Source organism: Prinia subflava, chromosome 13, assembly GCF_021018805.1.
Source record: "Prinia subflava isolate CZ2003 ecotype Zambia chromosome 13, Cam_Psub_1.2, whole genome shotgun sequence".
NCBI lineage: Eukaryota > Metazoa > Chordata > Aves > Passeriformes > Cisticolidae > Prinia > Prinia subflava.
In genome coordinates, this window is record NC_086259.1 from 14213212 (window position 1) to 14234766 (window position 21555).

The 21555-nt window shown below is 44.6% G+C and overlaps 1 protein-coding gene across 4 annotated transcripts in view; it reads left to right on the plus strand.

Moving 5' to 3' along the window:
• PLEKHG4 (pleckstrin homology and RhoGEF domain containing G4) overlaps nucleotides 1–21555 on the plus strand; it is an 85034-nt gene that overhangs the window by 38651 nt on the left and 24828 nt on the right. For all 4 annotated transcript variants that reach the window (XM_063410599.1, XM_063410600.1, XM_063410601.1 and 1 more), the window contains exons 8-13: nucleotides 1053–1169; nucleotides 3396–3494; nucleotides 4491–4639; nucleotides 17425–17563; nucleotides 19916–20038; nucleotides 20546–20737. In XM_063410599.1, the coding sequence (XP_063266669.1) occupies nucleotides 1053–1169; nucleotides 3396–3494; nucleotides 4491–4639; nucleotides 17425–17563; nucleotides 19916–20038; nucleotides 20546–20737 (819 nt within the window). The remainder of the gene's footprint in view (nucleotides 1–1052; nucleotides 1170–3395; nucleotides 3495–4490; nucleotides 4640–17424; nucleotides 17564–19915; nucleotides 20039–20545; nucleotides 20738–21555) is intronic.

The window sequence follows — 21555 nt, forward strand, 5'->3', positions numbered from 1 at the left end:
AGACTTCATCTTCATCCTCTCCCTGTGCTCCAAGATGGTTGCAAAGTACAAGAATGGACTGAAACTCTGAAGGCTTCAGAGTAGGCTGGGAGCTCCCTTTTGGCTTCTTTGGATGAAGATGTTGTGACAGGCATCAGGTTTGCTCTGTGTGTGGTGTGGTATCCCAAAAGGCTAAAGAATTAAAAATGCTATTAGTCCATTTTATTGCCCCCATGTGGAAGAATTTGGAGTCAGAATGGAGGCTGCAGGCATGGAGAGCTACAGAAGACATTAAACACATTGAACAAACACAAAGAGTGTAGGAGGGAACAGAGGATAGGCTCATAAACACATGGGCATGCAGGAGGAATTGGAAGCATCATCACAATTTTGTAAGGAGGTAGAAACTTCACACTGTGTGTGTGTGGGAGTTCAGTGTCTGCACCTGAATTTGTGTCTGGGCTGGCTTCCATTAACCTGCAGGAGCACTTGTTGCTCTGCTGAGTGTAGAAATGCTCTGAGGTCCTACAGGCTTGCAGAAGGCAAATTACCTGTGTCAAGATCCAAGAAACACTTGGAGCAAATAGCTGCTGTGATGAGTGGAGAGTTGAGGGCAGGGCAGAGGCTGCTCTGTTAGACTCCTTTCCAGGAAGGGAGGTGGGGAAGCTGGGGGCTGGATTTAACCTCCCAGATTCTCCAAACAGATGCAAATCACAGCACAACTGTGGGAACATATGAGGGAGTTGCTCTGCTTACAGCAGGAGGTACTGGCTCTGGAGAAGGCTGGCTGCTGCCAGACTTCCATCACAGATGTTCTGCCTGGTGAAACAGCGTGTTGTGGCCTGCATTCCTTCAGGGTTCGCCCACTGAGCTGTTCAGCAAGCTGTTCCAAGATTGAATTGGGTTTTTTTTCTCTTCATATTGTAGTGCTATTGTAGCTACACACTGCATGCTGTGCTTCTGTGCAAGATAGATAAGGAAATGATGGATTCTGCCTTTTGTTAACCTTCCCCTCCTCCTCCAGAACTCACATACAAGTGTGCATTTTTCTTTTCCTTTCTATTCCTGTGCAGTTTGAACTTCTCACCTCCATGAAATCCCTCCATAAGCACATAGACACTTCACAGCTGCCTGTGGAACTGGAGGGGAGCTTCCCATACTGCCACCAGGACTGGCTGAGCTTCCGCAGGGTGAGTAGGATGTCTCGTGTGCTTTGGTGTCTGAGAGAAGCAGTGGCATGGGAACAGATGGGAACAAGAGAAACCTGTCAACAGCTGAACCTACAAACATTAAAAGACAATGTCCATGTAAAGCTGTGAATGCAAAGGAATCTCTAGTATCAAAAAAATGCTAATACTGTTTTCATAAGATGGGTACACACTGTGGTCTCTTGGCATGACTTCAGGAACTGAAATTCTAGTTTTTTACTCATCTGCTTGAACTGCATTAATTCTTTCTATTCTTTCTTGCCTTCAAAATATGGTGAAATATGAAATGGAATCCTGTTTTGTTGTGATATGCAGTGCCTCTCAAGTTAGACAGGAGGACAGACACCTGAAACTAATCTCAGGAGAAGGTGTTAGTATCATTTTGCCATTGGACTAACAGTGTAGAGCTTGAGCATAATAACGAGTTAAATCTTTTCAGTTTTGGAGCAAGTTCCCCAGATCAGGCTATTATCTCTGTGGTAATATCTGCAGTCCTTGTGTGAGTGAGACTTGGAAGTTCTGGATAATCAGTTCAGAATTCTTCTTCTAGGAATATCTTTTACTTCCAAGCAGCAGGGTCTGTGCAGACTGCCAGAAGCCTGCAGAGCATCCATGGTACCAATACCCAGCTCTGTGTGCACTTGTGGTGTGGAGGGAGCCTGAGTGCTGTGGACCATGTGCCTGTTGACTCTTCAAAGGCTCATTGAGTTATTTGGCCACCAAATAGACCTGACAGGATTAAATCTCTGTAAATCTGCACACAAGCTGGCTGTCTTCACGTTGGGCTTGCTCACCCTGGTGGTTGAAAGAATTGTCACCTCAGCTTCCAGAGGATCCAGTGGTTTTTTGGCTCTGTTCTCGCTACCCAGAGTGTTGTGTACCAAAGTGCAACACTTGAAGCAGATTAAGATGTCACTGATAACATCACTGTGGTGCTGGTGGCAGGCTTCAGAAGATAGGCTTGGCATGTGCCAAATATTAACTGACTTTTTCCAACTTAATTTAGAACCCTTTTTTTAAAAAAACCCTTTCATCTGAAAGTAATTGTATGAACCTCTGCTCATGCAGTAGAGGTACAGAGGCCTAATCTTGGTGCCCAGGATTGACTTTTGAGCAGATCAGATTTGTCAGTGACAAAGCAGAGAAACTTTGCAAGAAGTTATGGATTAGTTTAACAGAGTTGAGAATACCTTGAGAGCTGAGGTGCTCTGTGTGTGCAGAAAGGTAATTCTTGAAGGAAGGACCATAATGCCAGGCTACTTCTTGTCTTGGCATGTAAAACATTACCAAAGGGAATTAGTATGGGAATCATTAGGTATGGAATGCCTGTTTATACTGTGTGTGATAATGACCCGTGTGCTCTGCTCCTTTAGCTCTCTAGCTATGTGGCAAACAGCATTTATTTCCTGTCTCAGTGATCTCACCTGCATCCTGCCTGCTAATCTGTCACTACTGGCAGTGTTCCAGCACTCCAGGGGACGAGGGAGTTCAATTCAGTAAAGATTCAAACAACTGGTTTTTTGTTTTGTTTTAAATACGGTTATTTTGGAATAACTGTTTCTCCCTTCTCTTGATTTAAGTGGCTGGAGTGTGGCATCTTACAGTATTCAGGCTTTATATCACTAACTTGTCTAAAAAATAGTGCCTCATGAACCCTTATGAAATGTTTGGACTTTTTTTTTTGTTTTTCTCCCTGCTTCCCCCCGACCCTGAAGAGCGGAAGGATTTCAAATTTGTCCATAGGTTAGGGTGCTTAATTTTGGAAGCTTTCCAGTTTCCTAATCTTTAATTTACACTGCTTTTAACACAAAGAGAAATGATTTAAAGTAGAAAAATTCCAAGCACTTTTTAATGTTTTGTTTCTCTGAAATTCATGCAGTGTGATTCATCTTCATGGAAAGTTACAAGAAATGCTGATAGAAGAACCTGAGACATAAGTGGACTGTGTTTTTGTTCTATAAAGCATGATCCATCCATGAGTATGCAGGTTTCTATGGTCTGCATAGAGGCCTTGGTCTAGTGTGATGCACCTGAACCTTCTTATGGGCCTCTCTTTGCTGATACAGTCTCACTGAATATCATTGAACCCTTGGATTAATATGTTTGGTCCTCTGTTGATTTTTGTACTCCTAAACTTCTGCAAGCTCAGAAGACCTTTCCAGTCAGCTGTGAGACAATAATTTCTGCCTTGGTCTTTTCTTCTTGTAGAAGCTGGAATACTTGCTACAACAATGCCAGAGTGTTTGTGCCTTCCTTCAGGGAGCTATTAATAAAGTGGAATCTGTAAAATTACCAAGAAGGGCTGAGGTAAGCATGTCACACACCTCAGATCAGAGGTGGATCTGAGACAGAAGAGAGCATAAGACTGGATAGCTGCAGAAAAGCTGTAGCTTTGAATTTGAAAGCTGTAGTTGCAGGGTTTCCCACTACTAGTAGAAGCTAATGCAAATGAAGTGATAGTGGCTTCAGTGGGTTTGGAACCTGATTTTCTGATTCCTCAGTGTCACACCAAGGAGATCTCTCCAGCTCGGCTTGTTGCTGATGGGTGCTTGCTCCAGCATTGGGGTGCATTCTCAGCAGCTCCAGAGCTCTGCAGCTGGTACAAACTTTGGTGAGCCAGGTACACAGCAGCTGCCTTGGGCTGTGCCACATCAGGTCAGCCTGGAATAAAATCAGGTGACAGTTTAATTCTGTGCTGTGGTTCCAGCTTTGCTGCCTCCAGTACACAAGTTTGGGAGTGGACAAGAAGGGGAGGGCACGAAGTTGCTCCAAGCTTATGTGGTCAGAAACTTTCTATTTCTCCTCTTGAGAAGCTGCTGTACTCCTGACATGGTAGGGAATTGCTGCCAGCTCTGCACGGAGGATCCCAGTGGTAAATGATGGAGGATATGGCAGTGGCCTTACTGCACACATCTGTATATCCACAAACCCTTCATAGGCATCTTGTTGCAAGGCTTGGAGCTATGCAGATCCAGGCTCTCAGAACAGTAGGAGCTAGGTGTAAGTGGGAAGTGAGGCTGGAAAGCTTATTTCTTCTATGCCCAGTAAATGAGTAACAATGATGGGAACTGGGTCACGATTTTAGCCTGGTGGGGAGGGTATCAGGAGCATAAGGAGCACAGTTATCACTTTAGACCTGTCAGGCTGGAGAAAAGAGCTGTGAGAACCAGCCTCCTCTTTTCCTAGAGCGGGCCCAGGTGAGATGTGGTTTGGGTGTGTTTTGTTTAGGTGCTGCTTTTTGCCTGTTCCCTCATTGCCTGTAGGTTGCAGTAACAGCTCACCTCACTCTTGTGATCCCTCTAGGATGCAGCTGTGCTGCTGAGGAATTCAAAGCAGTTGATGAAGAATGTTCTTGAAGATGCAAGTTTGGTCAAGGTGCAGCAGGAGGGTGGAGCACTTCTGGCCAGACTGGGGAAGGAGGAGTCTTGTGTCACCCATACCCAAGACTACAGGTGAGCCCCCAGAGTGGGGGGAGATGAAGATGAGCAAAAAGCAGAGGTGGGAGTCTCCCTGAGTGCCCCATCATTGGTGCAGGCTGGAGAACAGCTTTGTGTAGCAAGGAATTATGTTGAAAACAACAAAGGTGAAAAATGGAATGAATTTTACTCTTATCTTGATTGCTTCTTCCCCAGTCAAAAAACTAGTCCAGGTGGATTCATTTAGATGGCTCAACTTCCTTTTTCATGCTAAATCAGACTTATCTTCTGTAGTGGAGAGAGAGCTGGATATTTTGGGTACCTGTAAAACCCAAGCCTTAATTGATGGTACCAGTGATGAATGTTTAGGTGCAGGCCATTATCGCTGTGTGATTGCCTAAGGCACTCCTTATGCAAGGGGATTTCCAAGGATCTTAGCTGGGAGGAATGTTTGCTGGCTGCAGCAGGCTCTGATCTCCTCACAAGTTGGTACAGTTTGCACAAACAAATACTCACTGCCCATTTGCAGGGTGGTTTGAGAATTGGGGACTGAGAGAGTCCAGCTGTTTGACATCCCCAGGGCATTGCACAACTTGTGTTTGTACTGCTAAAACACCTGAAGCCTATCAGCATGAGAAGGCCTCTGTGCTATGTGCTGTGCAAACAACAAGGTGGAAAGACAGCCTTTGCACCCAGGAGCTTCCAGCCCAGTGTGAGATAAGCGCTGGCACAGGGGTGGCAGGGTGGTGTGGAATAGCTCCATGCATCCACAGCCTTGCTCTGGTTCAACTCCCTGTTGCCATCACAAACTGGGAGGTTTGAAGGGAGGGAATGAAGAGAAGATAACAAAGTAGTTATGGAGTATCTCAGCCAAGCACTGTGAAAAGAACATTTCTCTTTTAAAATTCAGTAAGTGGATGACAGTGCAAGTTGCTACCCATCACTGGAAGAAGAGGATCGACATTTTGGTCCAGAGAGAGGAGTGTGGGGGCAGGCTGTGTAACTGTTTCAGTTCCCTGCTTGCTGTGACTCCTGTCAGGAGTTCTGGCAAACTATGCAGACAGTTCTCTTGCTGAACTGGTGAAGCAATCTTGATGCAATTTTGGATTGAATTACTACAGTATAATCTTTTCATTCTCACATGACATGAGAAGCACAATAATATGGGGTTTTTTGCTTTGTTTTGTTTAGGTTTTTTTTAGTATTATTTATTTTATTTTAAGCAACACAGCAACTTTACAGTTCTAGGAGAATGGGGAGAATGTGCATGAGTTTCATGTTTTGTTTTGGTTTTAAGCTAAGCCTGTGTTTTTGTGCAGGGAAGTGATCAACTTTGAGACCTGATCTGACAGAGCCCCTAAGGATAATTTACTGTTTTGATTACTTTAGCAAGGGCAGGGGTGGGGTATACACACAGAATTCTTTGATTGTACAGTGTTTGAGTGCATGCTGAAACTGCATAGCATGTTCTCTGCTTAATTCAGGTTATATTCATTGCCTGCCAGAGTGAGAGGAGATTGTAGCATGGCTCAAATATGCCTCTCTCCAGCTTGAGGAGTATAAATGAATATAGCAGGATAAAGTTATTCTTTTGTTGGCTATGGAGTAGTTGCAGAAACTAAAATCTATGCAGTATTTTAATTTTCTGCTAACTTGGGGCACAGGACTAAAGAAGTCCACTCTTTGTTCCAGTCTCCCTTCAGATGGGAAAGACAGCTCTAATCACTTGGCTAGAGAACCTTGTATAAGGCACTGTTGGTTTGGAGTCCTCCATGGCTTTGCACTTACTCCTTCTTTCCTATCTGATGTGCAGCTATTAAAGGTTCTGCTAATACTGGAAAGGTCATGATTTTCAAAGGCTTCTTTAATAGATATGATCAAAGCAGGGTACAGACAAAATATTGCAATTGGCCAAACTAAGCTAGCATGGAGTGGCTCTTGATGTATGTAGGTCCAATATTCTATTTCTAACTGGTGATATGTTAAAAGGGAACAGAACTGCCTTTGTGTGTGCCCTCAGCAGGGCTTGTGATACTGCTGTTCTGAACTTTGAATTGTGAAACCTTGATCAATGCTTAACAGCCTAATTCCACACCCATTCTCCCAATACTTGAAATAAATTATTTACAAAAGCAAGTCAAATGGCTTTACTCTTCTAAGCCACCTTTTGGCTCTTTTGTCTATCCCATGTCCCATTGTTGTAATTTTTTATTGTCTTGTGTGGTGCAAAAGTCTGATAAACAGAGTCATGACTGCCAGGACTTCTTAGTCATAAGTTGAGGACAGGTGACATAAGTTGTGAACAGGTGACTGTCTGACTGTGCAGGAATTACATATAAATAGAGAAGACAGTTTTAAGAGCAGTTTTCTGAACTTTTGGCTCCACTTAATTAAAATACGCCAACTACAGGTGGAGAACTAAAGGTGCAATCATGATTTTTTTTTTAAAGAATAAAGATGACAAGCCCATCTGCACCTTCACTTTGGGATTAACCAAGCAAGGGGTTGACTTGGTTTTTTTTTCAGGCAGTATCTTTTTCTAGCTGTCATAGATGTCTTTCTTGCTATTTTGTGGTTTCATGTGGAAAGAAAACACCAGGAGCTGGTAAGAATAGAGATGGATGAACCCTTCTGAAAATGCCTGACCACAGGTTGGAGATAAGTTAAAACAGGCAAGGAAGCAGGCAGATGTTATCTGCCAAATACCTTTCAAGAGCACATGGCAAACAAGAATTGTTTTAGTCTTTCTTTAGTAATGAAACTCTTCTTGTGGGATTGTTTGTGGAACCTTCTCTGCTCACTCTGTCCTCTTGGAGAGCAGAGTTGCCCTTTGGAGTGTTTTGTGGCATAGAGCAGTGGGACCTCATTGCTGCTCGGGTCTGACCTGGAATTTGTGAGGCGTTACTAAACCAATGCCACAGTTCTTTCCTGCAGAAGCTGAACTCATTCCGTCAAAGATGAGGGCATGCAGGAGAGATGTGTTTTGTTCCATCCATTTGTTTCACTAACAGATGATTTAAGAGCTTCTGGGAGTCTTTCCTGGGTGATGTCATCCTGAGATGCTGTAGCACCACTGCAGTGGCTTTGGCCAGTAACTGCTCACATTGTGAGCTGGCCAGGAGTCTTCACACTCCTTTCTCCACCAAGTACCACTGTAAAAGACAGCTTTACCCATTCAGCTGCTTATCCACAAAAAGAAAGACAGACTTCTCCAAGCAGTCTGTCTGGAACTCTGCCTTCTCCCAGCTTAGCAAGGAGGAGCTCAGTTCCCAGAATACACATCCTGCAGGCAGCTCATTGCAGGGAGTTGGCTTAGGGGCTGTGGTGTGCTCAGCTGGTCCCTCTGAGATCTCCCACCTCCAGCAAGACCAGGCTGAATTTGGCCTGGAGTTGCTGTGGGTGTGGCACTGATGAGCCAGTATCTTTGTGTGTCTCTGTAAGTGCTGTAATGATAGGGCTGGCCACCCAGAGGTGCAGGGGGGCTGCTGGAGGTGGTGTTGCCACTTGCTCACTGTTGGTGGATTTAAAGCCAGCACATTTGCCTTCACACCATCCACTGCGCTGAAGGCTCAGTGCTTCTCCAGGTCTGTTAGCTGGACCCTTCAAGGTTTTGCTGTCCCAGTCTTTGTGGGGATTGAAATGCAGAGCTGTTAGCTTACCTGAAGTTCCTCTTGGTAAGTGTGGCCAAATGGCACAGAGACCTCCATCACTTCAATGCTGTTAGTACTGCTTTTTGGACTTTCGAACAGGAATTTTTTGATAACCACAGCCTTTTTAATAAGGTACATAGAGTTAGCAGGTGTAGCTTTGGCTTCTGGCTGTCTAGTGTAGTGATCAACTAACCTGGAGCTTGCAGGCAACTCACTGAGCCAGCTGTGGAAGGTGGAATGTAATGCTGCTTCTGTAATGGATGTCAAAAATTAACAGTTTATGATGGAAATGTCAGAGAAGTTGCCAGAAACCAGGCAACAGCAGCGGGAACTCTTGCTGAAGTGAGACTGTGATGTGGGGCTGGGAAGCAAGGCCAGGATCCTTTTAACCTGGTCTTTAGCCAGATGTTTTTCACTGTTGTTCTCATTAGTGCTACTCTTCCAGCATAGCCAAGAGCTGGAATCGTGTGCCTAGGCAAGAGCCCAGTGAATAGCTTTCGTCCTGCAGATGTGCTATGAGTCACAAGTAGATTAAAGAAGGTATAACCATTTTATGTGGATGTATAGATGGTTTACAGTAGTTTAACCAGAATACACCTGCCTGGCTGTATCACAAACCCGTGTTCTCACTGTGGCACAGGAGTGGGATTGTGTCATGCTCTGCATGGTGATGGGCAAGATAGTCCCAAGGCTAGAGGTGAGAGCTGACAGTAGAAAAACCTCAGACGGTGAAGAATGATCATGTTGAGTGCTTGGCTCTGTGCAACATGGAACCAGAAAAAGCTTAATCTCTTCCCGCAAGCTCCTCATCTGAAAAGAATCTGTGCTTGCAAGCTGTGAATAAGCAGCTTATAAATAGATGGAGGAGTGAATTCTCCTTTGTTTGCAGAAGGCAGTATAGTTAGTCTCTGTATTTTGAGGGTGGAGTGGCTAGAGCCAAGAGCTGGTTTTGTGAGCTGGCTATTTTTAGTGTGGCTTGGTGATCTAGTTGGAAGCCCTGGGTGGGGACCTGAGCTGAGCAGAGGTAATGGACAGTACTGAACAAACTTCCTGAGCAGCAGCTGCCAGGTTCCTGGTGCTGGACCTGATTTAATTACAGTGACAGAGAGGGTGATCTTACAGCTAAATCCCTCCATAGTTCATGTTCTGGCTTACACACACACTGCTGAGACTCCGGGTCTACTTGAAGCAGTTAACAATGCAGTGAGGTGAAGCTGTGTGGGGCTGCAGACCTCATGTTTGTGGCTCTTCAGCAAGGCTCTTGCTTGTAGCAACTCCTGGGATGTTACAAAGCCTGCATGTGCCTTTCTGCAAGGTAGAAGCTCCCTGTGGTGGCAGTAAACCTGGATAATGTATAGGCTCTTTGCCCCCTGCCAAGGGACTGCACAGCACTGTCTGAAGCTTGGGTAGAGTCAGAGAGCTGATCATCCAAAATGTGGAACAAGTTGGGAGCAAGGTTAGGGTGGAGATAGGTGTCTGGTGTATAAGTCCCAGTCTGGGCAGACTGAGATGGCTGGACTTCTTGGTTTGTAAGGTACAGTGTGTGCACTGTCAAACTGACAGCTGCTGCCATAGGCTGGTGATCATAGCCAGGCAGCTTGCACTGGTGAATCCTTCGTGGAGGCAGGAAGGATTATTGTCTTCTGCCATCCCCTTTCTGCTTTAGAGATGTGTGTCTGCTGTGACTCTGTGTATTTGTACATGCTTCAGAAGATGCTAATGCTTGTGTTGCTCTCACTGATGGCAGTTGAACTAGGGCCTGCTCATCTTCATGCCTGTCTGGGAGCTTTGGGAGCCTCTCATGCTACCACTTGCCACAGTGTGCCCTCCTAATGTGATCTGCGAGAGGCACCTTTCATTGTAGGGTCCTTTCATTGTAGGATCCTTTCATGTTCCTGCTGTGGACCTAATCATAAAACCTCCATCTTGAGACAAGATGTGTACTCAGTATACCTCTGAAGGTATGAAAAAATGTGCTTAAATTCTGGCCTCAAAGGCCGCCGTGAGACGCTTCTGCGCTGTTGCTGGTGACACAGAAGGTGCTGATGAGCACTAAGCCTTTGGCCGAGCATGGGTGGCAGTGCTCTTGCCTGGCCTTATTTGTTTGTGTCAGGTGGAGGGAGGAGCACAGGGCGACATTTCTACCCAAACACATACTGTGCTACTTGGTATTCATTTTGGTTACAGTCTAACCTGTTCCCTCTGTTTGCTTGGTGGTTTTAGCCTGGTAAAAAGCACTTACACTCACATTAAACAAATCTCACTGCTCCACACATAAAGGAGAGTGGAGCTGGGGCTGTTGTCGTTCTGAGTGCGTGAAGTGCTGTGAGACGTCAGTTGTGGCATTTGCAGAGAGCTAAAAGATTGCAGAGTTCTGTCTAGGTAAGTTTTCATTGTCCTCTTGAGCTTTTTATGAGATGATTCCCCTCAGCTCCCTTTCTGTTTTTTATTTTCTGCTGTCTTATGTCCTAAATCTTCTTAGATTCAGTGAGAATTTACTCAAAAGACTCCAGTTTTGCTTGTTTTTGTTTGCAATGCTTGTCATGCCAACAGGGCATTAGGTAATTAATGACACGCTGTGTTTTATCTGTTTAAAAATATTACGGAAAAAATTTCAAAGACTTTCCAGTATAGGATGTTAGCTGAACTGCCTGACATTCCTGCTTCAGCCCAGGCTATCCCACAAGCACCATTTTTTATATAACTGTGTTGGGATAGATGCTTCTGTTGCTGGGCTGGTTAATAGCACAGCCCCTGCTATTTTATGGATCATAGTGCTGGAATTGGGCAAAAGGACATATCAATGAAATAGGGATGTGGCTTTAAATGACAGTGCATATGTATTTGAGCAGGGCATCTTGAAAGCCTGGTGGTCCCAGCTTCAGGAACACAGCTCTTAGACTGGTACATTTGACCAGGATATAAAGTATAAACATAAGCAGGTTAATGTACATTAGACAAAGTTTGGAGGTAGAAATTTTTTACAGCTGGTAGAAAACCACATGTTGAGGCTCAGTGTTCCTAGAATGTTGTTTCCAAATCCTATCCAAGGCTCCACTGCACAGAGAACTTTCCCCATAAGCAGGCTATTTGTTGTTTTGGGATTTCTTGTAATGTTGTTTGTTTGGTTTTTTTTTTTCTGGTCAGTTTTAGAGATCTTACTGGGATTTAAAATCAAACAGAGTTTGGACACAGTTTTATTGTAACTAAATGCAAGTCAGGCAGGAGAAAGAAACAAAGGTCATATCTTGGGACTGTGCTTGGACACTTGTTTATTGTTTTCATTGATCCCTTGGCTTTTAAAGTGATTTCTGAGTGTATTTCTGCTAAAAACACACTTAAACTAACTGTGCTCCAGAAGAGAATTCTCTTGGCAGTTGTGGTCTCCAGTGTGTTATTGGATGGTTTGCTCCCAGGTCAGGTAACGTAGTGTAAGGAGGGATACAGCCAGATCTGTGATCTCAGCTGATCCACTGGTCTCATCCTCAATGGGAACAGACACCCACAGGCAACCACAGATTTGGTGTTTGGCCTCTGCCTTTGTAAGGACACTTCAGGGTTCTAAAAAAAAAGTACCCAGTTCCTCAGACAATTGTGTCAGGAAATTGAAACCACCATGGCTATTTGTGTGCTGCAGAGAATAATGAGTTTATTTAGCCATATCTGCTTTAGCTTCACCATGGCTAGTTTGAATTTTAACCTCAGCTACATGTGAAGCTCTCAGCTCAAAGAGCAGGACTATGCATTTGAGGCTGACTTCCTTTTATGGGTTCATTATAAATATGACACTTATGTAGGTTGCTACGAAAATGCAGTAATGACCAAGAATGACATTTCTCATCCTGCAGAACATCCCTCAGGCACACAGGACTGGCCCTGCAGACCTGGAAAGATTTCTTCCAGAAACATTGCTCACGATGTTTTAAGTGATTTGTAGCCAGGGTATCGGCAGACATGATCTGGGTGATGTCCTTGGACTAATACATTCTTTAGACCTCCTAGTTTCCAGATCCTGTTCATTTTCTGCTAAAACCTGTAGGGACATCTACAAGGGAAGTTCAGCACCAAGAGTGGAAGACTAGATGAGGCTAATGTAACATCTGACTGCATTTCTTCTATATTACAGGACAAATCAGATAAAGGATATCTGATTTTCCCGGGACAAGTTAGCTGCCCTATACTTGCCCAAACCCCATCAAATACATTACCAAAATGTAGTATTTCCTTCCATCCATGATTTTTTGCCATTTTAAAATTGACCAAGGCTGGTCAGAGGATGAACTCTTGATTTCAGCCCTTTTGTTAGATGTGCTGTTCTTGCTGTTCGTCAAAGCAGTTCTTGAGGGGGCAGACAGGAAGGTGCAGAATAGTGATGGTTCTGCTGCTCCCTTCCCTTTTTGCATCTCGCTGACATTGGCAGGCATGGCTCGGGCAGCACCTGCTTTTGTGACTCTGCTGGATGCTAGGCCATCTATTTTTTGAAAACAAAACAGGTATTTTGCTTTGAGAATTAAAGTGTAACTCTCCAAGGCTGGCTTTTTTTTGAAAAATGGATTCAGACAGAAACGGTCTTTCTAAATCATAGGTTTAAAATTACCCTACCATTATACAACGGTTTGGCACTTCTCCAGAAAACTGAAGACGTTTGGAACCTTTTCCACTGAAATGATAATTGCCCAATGAAAACAGGATTTGGGGAAACATAAACTTGACATCAAGCTACTCCTTTTTGCTATAAATTATATTGACTCTCCACTATTGCAAAATTGCTTTTGATGATTTGACCATGGAAGAATGTAGTGAAAGACTCTTATTACCACACTCCCATGTGCAGGGAAATTGCAAAGCATCCACACAAATCTGAGCTGAGACGAGACTTTCCACTGACTTCAAACAACTCTGCCTTTCGTGCTCAGAGTTGCACAGGCCACTATTAAAATATCTTTAAAGTCCTTAACAACCAGGTGTTTCCTTTGTGTGCCAGGCTTGAAGTCACTTTTTTCTTCAACCAAATTTTCAATATTTGGTTTGTTTACTCTAAGCTACGTTGAAGGTAGTGAAGGACGGGAATTAAAAACTTCTGAGTCCGAAGCTGAAAAGAAATAGATATTTGTGTGAAATATCATTTTCCCCATAAAACTCCCCTTTTCAGGATATTGTGGAGTTTACAAGTGTACTGGAAATCATTTAGGACGTTTTTAAGATCTAGATCAGCAAATGTCTGGGGGGACATGTAAATAGATAAACAGATGTACAGAGGTTTGGGAGAACAGGCCCAATGCCCAGTGGATCCTCTCTGCACACTGAAGTGCCCAAGTGAATCAAAAAAACAAACTTTCCCATGGATTGTGAGCAATGTCTTTGTTTGGCTCAGTTTGCCTACCTACTTTATACTGCAGCATGGAAAGGCTTATATTTTCCTCTGTGTAAGAGAGTAAAAGATGGATGTTAGAGAGCCTGTCTGGCTGGTAAAAGTGAACTGTCAGGGGGCTGACAACATATGAATGGAGTTACCTTGGAGATGCAACAGAAGACCAACAACTAGATGTTGAGGTTTTAATGAATGCTTGCCAAGTGAGGCAGAACATGTGAAAACAGTGTGGCTGGTCCTTGAAACAAAGAGCTGAGGTGCTGGGATGCTGGAGGAACTCACAGAGGAGCAGGAATGGTGTAAGGCCACACCTGAAGTTGTTTGGGGACTCTGAGCCCAGAGGAGCTGTTTGGAAACATTTTTTTCTGTGTGTCTTGTTTGCAGTTGCTCAGGAAACCATTGGTAGGACCATGAGAAGGAGCAGCCTTAGAGTGTGGCTGATACGGGCATCAATAGCTTGCTGCAAGCATTCACAGAGGAAAAAAATCACTTAAATGACAAGAGTAAGGGATTTTGGCTTATGTAACCTCACACAGCCCAACTTACTGATAAGAGTTAATTTCCAGCCTTCTTCTGAACTGAATTCTCTGTCTAGTCCCTGCTTGTAGCATAAACTCCCAAACGCATCCTAGACTGACTTCAGGTAAGTTTGAGATGCTTGTGGATCAGTAAAGCAAAGGTTTTCTCTGTGTGTCTTCAGTAACAGGATGTCACTTTGAGTACCATCGAATCAGCTGAGATACAGGGAAGATGATTGATGTGCATAGATGTGTAGATTCTGTACATCTGTAGCTGCCACGTTATTTACTGAGATATGTTATTTCACAATTACATCCAATGGGGCAAAGGGCTCACGTCTAAATGGAGCTCCCTTCCACCTTCTGCAAAAGCACAGAAAGGCTTGATTGGACTGAGATCTTCAGAGGCAGGGTAACTCCTTCTGTGGAAGGAATGCATAGGGCCAGAAGTGTTTGGGGTGGGTTTTTCTCAGTCCTTTAGATGGGCACCAAGAAATTCACTCAAACCCCTTCTCCTGAAATGGGTTTCTCAGACTTTGGTTGGTGGGCCAGCAGGAGTACTTTATTGCTGCAGTTTTGAACCTGACTTTCCCTGGAGAGGTTTGCTGGTCATAAGGCCAGCACTGGTCTCAAGTGGGCTCCAAGAGACTGGTCTTTTCCACAGTGACACAGTGAATTAGCCTCTTTACACAGTGACCTTGTGGTATGCCTATTTCTGGTTAAAAAGAACTTGAAATGTGGGTTTCAATAGCTTTTTTTAATAATCACTTCCTATCTGTCTACCTTGAGGGTGATTTTTTCCCCCACATAATTGCAGTGTTGCCTTCAGGGACGCCTATGTTTTGTGACTTTGGGAATATGATATCTGCTCTGCTAGAATCTGTAGTATTTGTTAGGTTTTGCAGCCTAGTTGCTTCTGAGTCCTGTCAAGGAAAACTGCTCAGACACTTAGAACAACGAGGGGTTGTTTTCCTGTTTCAGATGTGGAAAGGGGCAGAGTGGGACTCCCTGGCTCCTGTTCCCTAATCAGATCATACTCTGTGCTAGGTCAGGCAGTGCTGGAGCTGGAACCCTTGTCTCAGGTTGCCATCTGACAATACCACGTTAAGTGCTGAAGCCATGGATGTTTGCTTTGTCACTGGCTTGGGTGGACATAAGAACTCCTATTACAAGGTCTAGCAGGTCAATCTGGCTTGCTGATGAGTGTCATCAAAGAAGTAGCATCAACACCAAAGTGATTTCCATGGAAGCTCAGGGAAAGGTTTGAAAAATATTTTGCCTCATGAGGGGGTAATTGAAAATGTTTGCATATAGCAGCATGGAATGCCTAAAGTTATAGGTGCTTGATTGTCTGTGCCAGTGGGAGGAAGAGTGCTGTATCCATGTGTTTTCCTGAGTGGATGAGAGCATTCATAGCAGCAGGGAATTCAGCCCTGTGGAAGTAAGGCCAAAAGGTGTCTGCCTGGCTGGCCATCAGTATGCTGCAGACTTTCTCAGAAAATGGGACTTGACAGATATGCTCTGCTGCACAAAACCAAACAGCATTAATGGTGTTGACAGATTTAACTAGCAGCCATCGTCTGAACCTTTTCTCATTAGCTGTCCCAGCTGTGTCACTGCTGTTGACGGGAACTGACCTCCACAACCTGCTCTGTAAATACTTTCCAGGGCTCAGCTTGGACAATGGTTATGACTCTGCTGCTGTGAGTTTCCTGGGTTGGATCTGGATCTGTCCATAGGAAAGGATTACAAAACAGAAGGCTCGTATCATCACAGTTTGTTTATGGTGGTTTTGGGAAATGCCAGAGCAGCGCTACAGCTCGGATCTTTCCATTGAAGCCTTCAGATTCTCTGTACAGAACCTGTCTGCTCTGCACCGCAGTAGCACTGATCTTAGTCCAGAAACTATTTGGGTATTTTTGGCTGCACTGTGGAGAAATTCATTCAGTCTAATGGCATTTCAAAGAGGAAAAACAAAAGTATCTAAGAGCCTGAGGTTTAAGAAGTTGGCTGTTGCATACTGGATGGAATTCTGAATGGAAAAATAATGTGGATTTCTGCTATGCAGAGCTAGTTGTCCAGACCTATGGCATTACCTCGTGTCAATTAAAACTCCAGGATGGCTGCTACTAAACACTCATATTCAGTTGTATTTCGTAGGTTCAAGATTGCCTGTAAACCCTGAAAGAAATAAACATGTATACTGATTTGTTTTGAATTATATTCCATTAGCAGTATTAGCTACCTATTTTGCAAGTGCTTTAGATAACTATAATAATATGATAAAAAAGCCATGCTCTATTAAGTCAGAAGGTTGTAAGACAATGAAATGAAAATTGGTTTAGGGTGAGTACAGGAGATGACCAGGCAGCTGAATATGCCAGTGTAGACCACAGCTGAAGGAGACTGTAGTGTTTTCTTGTAGCTGTCTCTTGAGCTTACAATTGTAGGAAGGGAAATCTAGAAGTGAAAGAAATACAAGAAGAATAAGCTTGAATGCTCTTCTGTCTCCTGTATTCCATCTGTAATTCACCCAAGCCTGTGCTGGGTTGTTGCACACATCTAAAAGGAGCTTGCTAATACTCATCATCTTACCAAGACCGTGGTTGCAGCATCTGAAGGCACTGGACTCTATGCTGGCCCCTTCCATGCTTGCCTGTGTGCTGTGGCAGGTTGGCAGGGAGATGCCTGCTGGGCTTTGGTCAGCATGGCTACCTGTAAAAGATAGGGAGCTCAGTCTATGAATCTTGTCAGCACAACACTGTAAAATCTGATTCTCCAGATTTCTGGCACTGAGTTGTTGTACACTTTGCATTTTTGTTTGCCTGGTGGAAATCCTGATAGTAAGTGGGGCATTAGGCATTTAATATTGTTGTTGTCATTCAGGAGAGATTTGCTTACCAGTGGTGGCTTATTTACCTAATTAAATTCAAATGGTGGGTTTAGATGCTGGAACTGCTTGACCCTGAGTTTTGTGAAAATCCATTGATGCAACAATCTAAGTTTATGAAAAGCTGAAAGTGTGAGCAATACGGTAAATCTTCCAAGTAGCCCGGCTGGGAGCAGATGCTCTTGTCCTTCGTGCCAGGTTATCTCATTGGGGTCAGAGTGGGGAATCATGGTAATGTGCCAGAGCAGCAATACTCTCTCCTGTTCTCCATATGGAGATGGTCCCACAGGGAAGATGACTGGAGTGCTGTTGTTAGCCAGGCTGTGTTTGCATGAAGTGCTGGGGGAAGGACCTAATGCAAAACCCTTGACCAGACCTGTGTCCCCTTGCAGAGATGCACTCGACGCTGCCAGCGTGCTCTATAATCAAGTTGATGAGGGCGTTCACCGACTGGTGATGATGTCAAACAAGCTCATCCAGGAACTGGAGCTGGTGATGGAGTTCGAGAAAGTGGAGGAGTGTTTTAAGGAGGTAAGGCCTACCTGTCAGTTCCAGCGACTGCTGCCCTCTGACTGTGTGTTCCACAGCAGGTACTGGGCCTTTGATCTGTTGTGTGAAGGTGTAAAGTGATGCTTGATGCTTAAAAAGAACAACTGAACATAAGAATGTGAGATAGAGTTTAAGCAGTGCTGAGAATCAAGCCACTAATTTCCCTGGTATCTCTTGATGCCAGGTGAAAGTCCCCTGGCTTCTCTCTAGGTGTGGATCAGACAAACCCCATAAACATCTGTGAAGTGGCTCATAGGTAAGCAGTACTCTTGCAGGTTGGGTGTCTTTTTTGCCCCTCTCAGCAAGACTGTTGATGAGGCATTCTTCCTACTTCACCTTGAGAAGCAGCAGAGCAGTGACAGCAAGCTGGTAATAAGTCTGCATGTCCCCTTTGGGCTGTAGCTCCTGCAGGGTTTGCTGACATTCTGTTGCTGAATATCCCTGCCCCACACTGCCTGCCCATCCCTGTCGTGTACTCTGTTGTTTAGATTCCTGTGCTGTTCTCAGGTCCCTGATATCTGATAAGTCCAGGCACACTCCTTCCCCTCTGGGTGCAGCACTAGGCACGCTTGGTTTGCCTCTGGGTGCAGCCCTCTATAGGAGCTCCAGGAAGGGAATAGCCTCTTGTCCTTAGCACAAGAGCCATGCTCAACCTCCCACCCCCTGCACTTCTGTGAGACCTTCAACTTCCCATCAGTTCATTTAGTGCTTGAAACTCTTGACAGCCATGGGATAACTGAAGCAAACAGGCACTGGCTTTCACAAAGACCTGTAGCCATGTTGATAGAGGACCTCAAAAAGTCGTAAAGCAGCTCAAGTCTGAGCATCCTACAAGAGCTGATCAGTCCTTTCAGTGTTGCAGATGCCAGATGTTCCATGTTCCAGATCATAAACCTAAACTCAACCCTGAGATTATGGAGTCACATGGTCTCTTGTGCTGTAACTCATCAACAATGAGAAGTTTATGTGTCCTTAAAAATCACTACTAGGAGCAGTTTCACCGTTGTTCTGGGATTTTGGGCTCCTCTTCTCCACTGGGAACTGGATTTGAAAAGGAGGCTGTAGGCTACCTAGTGTTTTCACAGGCCAAGGTGGATCCGGGAGTTTTAATGACTTCCCATTTGGAGGTAGACACTTGGGCACCATGCAGGATGTATTCAGGACAAGAAGTGTGTTGCAAGAACCTGGTAGACTCTTGTTAAACACACAGGTTCCTAATACCAAACAGAAACGAAAAAAGGCACAAAAGCAAGCACTGCAACCTGTTTCTACTTTAAGCTGAGCTTTATTTTTTTTATTGTTGAGTAACGCTCATCTGCTCCCGGCTTACTTTGCTTTGTAGATCACCAATGATGGCAGCAGCTGCTCCTGCTATTAAGCCTGCCTGGGAGCTCTAGGCAGCAGCAGTGTGCCCCTCTGCAGTACTGAGAACCTACCACCATCTCTTCTTCTTGCCAGTGGGCTTGCTCCTTGTAACCTTCTCACAGTCCACAAAACTAGGAGTTTGTCCTTGACTATGGGGTTGAGTTGGGATGTGGATTCAGGTGACATAGGAAAACAGGATGCGTGGGCGGTAGGAAGCACTTAGTCTGTCCCTTCCCCCAGGTGCACCTATGCCTGGAGCATTGCAGACAAGTTTACCAGCCTGTTTTTAAAACCTAGTGATGATGGAGATGTTGTGTTATCCTGCCTGGCCTCCTATGACTGCTTTGCCCTTAGGTTGTTCTTGTTAGTCCTCTACCCCTCTTTGAGGATATGGGCTGATAACTGCAGCAGTAGCTGGGCTCCACTGAGGAACACAAAGTTGCTGCTCAGCTTTGTGGAGAGCTGCATTCAGAAAACAGTAGCTGAGAGTCCCAGAGAACCATGGAACATTGCAGCTGGGGAGAGTGCATTGATACATTCACATTGACATAGTTCATGTCCTGCTGGTCAGAAAAGGGAAGTGATGTAGGAAATCTGGTAGCAAGGAGATTTGATCCCAGTTGGGGGTAACAATAATAGAAATTTCAGACCGGTCTGCAGGTTGCAGAGCTTGCTTTAGACCATGGCTCGCCTGAAACAGAGCCCAGGCAGCCACTTGCCCTGTTTATGCCTAAGGCTAGTGAGCAATAGCAGAGCTTTTCAATTACTCTGTAACCTGAAGTGGAAAAACTCTTAGCAGGAGGCTCAGACTGAAATGCTGGAGTAGGGGGGCAGAAGTCTACATGCATTCTTTCCAGTAATGAGATGACCAGCATTATGAGAGCAATTCCTTGCTCTTCCCACATGAAGGTGTACGTTGGTGAGTAGCACAGGGTGACTAACAAGCAGGGCTTATCCTTTTTCTTCTAGGTCAGCAGTTGGATTGAGAATGTTGGCAGAAAACGGCTAAAGGAAACTATCAACCTGGATGATTCTTTGGAGATGCTGCTTCAAGCACAAAAGCAGTTCAAGGAGTTTGATCTTGTTGCCAGTGTAAGTGTGGTCCCATTGGAAAATTATATTCTCCAGGGTCTGAGCTGGTAGCATGTGTGTCTTGTATGTGCTCAGCCAAACACATCAGAGGATTCATCATCGAAGTGTGTGTCATTCCATCTCACTACATAGTATCCCTGCTCTCCTTTTGCAGACAAAGCCACCAGCTCAACACTTAGTAGATGGCATTTACCAGTCTTGGGGAAAATAACTACTGGGATGAAAGATGGATTTTTTGTTCCTCCTTTGATGTGCTTGTAACACTGCCTTTTTTTGGTCCTAATTAAGCCATGGTCTTGCTGTGTAGGCCTTTACAAGCTGCTGTGTGATGAGTGTAAATTATAAGAGATCAGGCTCCAGAATACTACTATAAATAAAGACACCCCTGCTCATGTGATTTGAACCCTAAAAACTGGTCTAATTAGCCTTAGCTGTTAATGGCCTTGAAGACTACTTACTGTTGATTCTAGGTCTCTATCCTCATAAGCAATTCCTTTTTGTTTTCAGGAATATTGCAGAAGGGGACAGGAAGCATTAAAGAAGATGAATCAATGGGAAGACTTTTCCTTTGTGGATGTGCATTCTTACAGGGCAAAGCTGCAGGCCTACGAAGACCAGCTGGAGGAGTTCTGCACCCAGCTGGATGAAACAAGGCACCGAGTCTGTGAAACAGTTAGGCTGTATGAATTCTTTGACAAGGTAAGACAAGGCATCTGCTGCACAGAGGAAGGTGTAAAAAGTCTGCTTGGACTCAGGCCAGTGCTAGATTGTTTATGAAAGGTGTGAAATGTAGTATTTGCTCCATCAGGGAGCTGGATCTATAACCTGCAGCAGTCTCATCATGCTCATGTGTCTGCACTGATTTTCTTCAAGTCAGTATGTGGGAGAAGGAGTGGGTGTGCCTTCCAGAAAACGTCCACATCTGTTAAGCATAGAGGTTTTCTGCTCTCTGAGCTGGAGCTTTTTAACCCCTTTCATGGCCACAGTGGACAGAAGGATTATGGCAGTGCTGGCTCTGATGACAGGGCCAAGAGATGGGCTGATTTTGTCCAGTCTTGGCCACCATGCCAGGGTAGGGTGCCTGCATTTTCCTGCTATATCCTTACGCACTGGAAAATTCAGCCAGTTGACCCATCAGGAGGAGCATCCTGCTTTTCAGTCCTAAATACAGTCCAACTCCTGCAAGGTGGACGCCTGCCTGAAGAAAGGGAGCACCAGAATGGAGAGCTGGGAAGTGTGGCTGAGGGAACAAGGGATCCCTGGATCATCTCAGGGATATGGGAAGCAGGAGGAGGAGATGTGTGTGGTGACTGTGCTGAGTGCCTGACCTTCCCACCTGTTTGATTTAGTGCAAATGCACTCATTTACCAGATCTGCAGTTGGATTTGGTGTTCTTTAATTTCTAAAGTTGCAGATGAATAAGCAGTAGGATTTTCTAAGTGCATTTTAAAATACAACTTTGGCAAGAACAGAAGGCCAGGGAGCCTGTGCTCCATTTATTCCACACTTGTACAAAC